Consider the following 5,125-nt stretch of genomic DNA (forward strand, 5'->3'; position numbering starts at 1 on the left):
TTATGACGTGGCAATATTTTGCATTAAGAATCTCCATGTGGCAATTGACATGTCCCTTTGTCATGCTTCTCGTCCGTCGATTGCCACATAAATTTTAATCAACGGTTGATATTCATCCCATGGCGCGTGTCCGGAGCGCGGGAAAGTGTGGAGCTCTCACGACAACAGGTGGGGAACCTGAGTGCAGCTCACGACACCTCGCAACCAATCAGAACACGCCGCGTTAGCTTCCACTGTTGTTTCTCTCTCTCTTAAAGAACCAGAAACCTCAAACAAGAAGCAAACAGCCTCAAAGGACATCGTGAAAAACAGAACACGATCGCTTTAAGGCTCAAAGTCGAGTTCATCGAAAGTTTTCAGACAGAAGCTAGAGATGGAAGTTTCCGGCGTCGTTCTCCGACAGATTCCGTGCGTCTCAAGCTCCGTCACCGACGGCCGTTACTCCGGTCTCCGATTTTCCGGCAACACGAGGACGACGACGGTCGGGTTTAGGACGAGGAGATTCAGAGGGATCACGTGTAATAACGAGTTTGCCGATAAAGGGCACATGAGTTACTATTCTGGGACGACGACGACGAGATGCGGCGGGGAGGGGAAGGATAAGGTGAAGGTTATGGAGAAGGAGAAGAAGAAGGAGATGAAGAAGAAGGCTAAGGTTCTTAATGCTCTTTCTAAGAACTTGAATATGTTTTCAAGCATAGGGTTTGGTCTTGATCCGGAAGCCGGTTTGGTCTCTGAGATTCAGAACAAGACGATCTCGGTAAGAAAAAAAATCAAATGATCTGTTTTAAGTAGTTTTGACTATTTAGCGGTGGATTTTGATTGGATTTTTGGATTATGCAGGAAGCGACAGAGATTCTGGTTAAGCAGCTGGATCAGTTGAAAGCAGAGGAGAAGCTATTGAAGAAACAGAGGAAAGAAGAAAAGGCAAAAGCTAAAGCTTTGAAGATGATGACTGAGATGGACTCTGAATCTTCTTCTTCTTCGTCTGAATCAAGTGACAGTGATTGTGGGAAAGGGAAAGTTGTTGACATGAGCTCTTTCAGAAACAAGGCGATTCTCGAGCCGTTACAACCAGAGTCTGGAGTAGCAACCCTTCCTAGAATCCAAGAAGATTCTTGCAAGAACACCGGTGAAGCATTGAAGCTCGCTCTGCTGCAATCAGCTGCTGCATCCACGGCTTTTCCCTCAGTTGTTAATCCTGGATTGCCATTGAAGACGGTGGAAGCAGTTCCGGTTGTTGGATTGCCGTCGAAGAGAATAGAAGTCTGTATGGGAGGAAAGTGCAAGAAATCAGGAGGAGCTGTGTTGTTGGATGAGTTTCAGAAGGCGATGACGGGGATGGAAGGATCTGCTGTGGCTTGCAAGTGCATGGGGAAGTGTAGAGATGGTCCAAACGTTAGAGTGGTGAACGAGACCGATGCTGTGATGACTGATTCAGTCAGAACACCTTCCAAGACCGTTTGTGTAGGAGTTGGGTTGCAGGATGTGGAAACTATTGTCACAAGTTTTTTTGGTGAATAATGCAGGAGAGAAGGTTTTGGATCATGCCTCGTATGGAAAGTGTTTAAACATATGATCAAATTGATATATGCATAGTATGGTGTTCTTTTTCTCATTGTACATAAATGTCTTCGTGTGCATTTTCGAGTGGAACATTGATAATATAAACCTCTTTTCTGTACTTTTTGGTCTTGACAAAGAAACCTATGTTGCAATAAGGCTAACGATCCAATATTGTACTGGAGAGTACAACTAGTAATCATTTGTTTGCATGCACTTAACTACATAAATGGTCCTAACGATCATGTGTTGCTGCAAGCAACGAAAATACAGATGGGATCTTAATTTTTTTTGTGTTACATGATTTTGGTTTCAGTTTCTGGGGATTTGAGCCTCCACGTCTTCATTTAATTTGCTGCAGCGCTTCAAGATGGGTCTAGAATTTTGCTCTGCTTTGAGGGACTGTTTCTTGGTTTTGTTGGACTCTTGATGCTCTTGCCCATCATGCATCTGGAAAGAACAAGGAGAACCTTGTCCTCGCTCATTTACTGTAAAATGTTTCTTATGATCAATTGAAAACCAATTTCCAAGATTTTACCTTTACATTCAAGAGAGTTTAGGATTAATAGGAAGCGAACCTTTACATATGTTCATATCAACTTAGTATCTGGGGCAATCGATACGATGAGATGAATCCGTAAAATCTTATAAGCTGATTTTATGATAACACAATATGATAAGGTAACTATAAAGCTCCACTTAACAATAATACCAGAAAAAAAAACTATGATGCTCCAAAAATATAGAACAAGCAGGTCAAAGAAAAATCTAACGTTACTTGTAATTTCGGAGCCTGAAGAAACTAACCATACAATGGTACTCGAAGTTGTGGAAACGAATAACCTTGAATCTATCTTCTATCTTATTAAAGTAGAAGTACTGTTTCATTTTGTTTGGCAACAGTGATAGCAGAGTTAAAAAAAATTTTGTTTGGACACAAGAATAAAAAATAATTCGACAAAACATAACTATCATTCTTCAACGTTGTGGGCCTTAATAAATCACATTAATCCATTTCCAATGATCCAATAATAGCCCTGCAGAAACAATTAAAGCGTATTAACCAAATTGCTATAACTAGATCAGTTAAAATAATATTCTCTGCTCATAATATCCCAACTAATAAAGGTTGAACTTACGGTGCAAGTTAAATATCTCTAGCGTATTTAAACTTTATATCTATCATTTTTGAGTGAAATAAATATCGTCTAACTGATTAACTACATTGCCTTCTTTTTAGGTCATTTCTATTCTCAAATATTTTTCGAGATCTTTATCTTCTTACGTAGCAAGTAACTTATTTACCTATTTTGCCTATACTTTAGATTTATTTCATGTGGAAGATATCTCCTCATTCAAACCAAGATCACAAACTAATTAACCACGAAAATATCTAAATTTTCATATCTCCAATTTTACCTATAATAGATAGATATGCATTTTTCTAATATCAAATAAGATTTTTCAAATACAAGAATAACATTTGTTCGAGAGAATGTTATTTTAAATAAAATTAAAATAATTATCAATTTTCTAATATTACAATATCAAATAGACAATGCAAATATATATATATATATATATATACCAAAATATTTGTATTTTTTGAATGTTATAAATACAGTAAATATAATAAATATGAATCATACGATAGCGAATAGCGTGCAACATACCTTATCCAACCCAATCATTTTTTATTAGAGATAAGTTAATAATAATTTTACACATTAAAGCAAACACCCGCCCAGTCGGGCGGGTCAAGATCTAGTATCTAATAAAGCTTATACAAAATCTTCTTTAATCTTTCTCAAGCAAAAGTGTTTTGGTCTACCTATATATTTTTATAGCTTAGACAAAATCTTCTTTATAACAATTTTTATAGTTATACAATTTAACTATGACTAATTTATAGATAAACTAAAATTTTCATTTTAATTTTTACAGTTATACAATTTTATATTAATTTTTCATTGATTGTATACCGATTGATTTAATATATTTAACGAAAATAAATAGATAAAAATCTATCTAAGATTATTATTTCGTAAACATTATTTTAAATAAACAAAATTATCTTTATCATAATTTTGTATTTACTTAACTCAAACTTATATTAAAATATTGGTAAGAAAATAATAAAATATATAATATTAATAAATTTTTATTTTAAAATATAATTTAAATTTAATAAATTTCTTACTGCACATAGTATATCATTAAGTATTACGAAAGGTCATTATCAATGTTTTCCTAGACTATGAAAAACAATTAGGCAGGTGCCAAAGCTTTTTTCTTAATTTTAATATAAATTTCATAATTTAAGTTCTAAAGAATTGTGTTGCAAAGAAAAATATTTGATATATATATATATATATATGTTTGTTTGGTAATAACAAAACAACTTAATTTCTGTATTACTCTTTATATAAATTACTATAGGCGAGGAATTCTGAGAACCAATCAATTTTTTTATTTATTGAATTTTTTTTGAATAGCTGCAACTATTTGCTATTTTTTATATCAAATCGTCTCTTTTCTATTAACAAAAACCAATACTTAAAAAATCGTTACTTTTCAATTTATAGCAAAAACATGCAATACTTATGCCATAATATATTACAAACTTTGATTTAAATTGATGTCCGAGTAATACGAACTAAGAGTGTATCTTACAATCTTTTTTTTAAAAAAAGTTATTATGTTAAATCACAATATAAATCAACCTAAAACTATTTAAAGAAAATCTCATTTAATGAGATCGTTGAGTATTAATTTAATGGGATCTCTGAGTATTAAGTTTATCATATCATATACATTTATATTTGGATTAATATAAGTTTTCCTAACAAATTGATTTGGAATTACTATTTTTTCAAATAATTTTTATGGTGTCATGCAAACAAAATTTACATTATAATTAAGTGACACCGAAGCAAAAAAATTAATTAATAAAAATTTAAAGTTATAGTTTTTAAATGTTTCTCAATTAATATATAAGGAATATATGAAAAAGAGCTGGTGGTAAGGTTTGTTTAAATAGTAGTTGTAAGAATCTTTAAAATAAATATACAATATGTATTCCATCTGTTTTTATATGTAAGTAGTTTTAGCTAAAAGTGTTTAATATTAAGAAAATTGTTACTTTTGAAAAAACAGCATTTAATATACAAATCCAACTAGTAATAAAAATGCATGGATTATGGGATTGGTCACACAATATGTAATAAAATTAAAAGTTGATTTGGGTTATGCAAACATCTTATACTATGAAACAATTTTTTTGGTAATTCTGTAGATTTTATCACCATGTGTATACTTATAAAAATCATTATTAGGTAATTCTGTAGATTTTATTTAAGGAAAGTGCGAGAATATTTTTTTGTATAATATTTATCGATTTGATAGTTAATTTAAAAAGATATAATATAATTAAGAATTGACTAACTTATTTTTCTAAAAATTCTGAATATCATTCTCATGGTGACACGTAACTACAAAATAATGTTATAATGTTTCTTAATTAATATATAAGGGATGTTAAACCATTGATCATTATTTTTAA

The 5,125-nt window shown here is 31.9% G+C and overlaps 1 protein-coding gene across 1 annotated transcript; it reads left to right on the top strand.

Moving 5' to 3' along the window:
• Nucleotides 1–270: 270 nt before the first annotated feature.
• Nucleotides 271–1,684, top strand: LOC108822758 (diacylglycerol O-acyltransferase 3). Its single transcript, XM_018595917.2, has 2 exons — nucleotides 271–760; nucleotides 844–1,684. Exons 1-2 carry the CDS (start codon nucleotides 374–376, stop codon nucleotides 1,522–1,524), a joined length of 1,068 nt encoding a protein of 355 aa, XP_018451419.1. The 5' UTR covers nucleotides 271–373; the 3' UTR covers nucleotides 1,525–1,684.
• The last annotated feature ends 3,441 nt before the right edge of the window (nucleotides 1,685–5,125 follow it).

The sequence above is a fragment of the Raphanus sativus genome, chromosome 8 (assembly GCF_000801105.2).
Source record: "Raphanus sativus cultivar WK10039 chromosome 8, ASM80110v3, whole genome shotgun sequence".
NCBI classification, from domain to species: Eukaryota; Viridiplantae; Streptophyta; class Magnoliopsida; order Brassicales; family Brassicaceae; genus Raphanus; species Raphanus sativus.

Bases quoted from the DNA above. Each gene is read 5' to 3' on its own strand.
- LOC108822758 (XM_018595917.2), top strand. From the start codon at position 374: ATGGAAGTTTCCGGCGTCGTTCTCCGACAGATTCCGTGCGTCTCAAGC. The intron at 761-843 runs GTAAGAAAAAAA...TGGATTATGCAG, and splicing joins TTCAGAACAAGACGATCTCG to GAAGCGACAGAGATTCTGGT.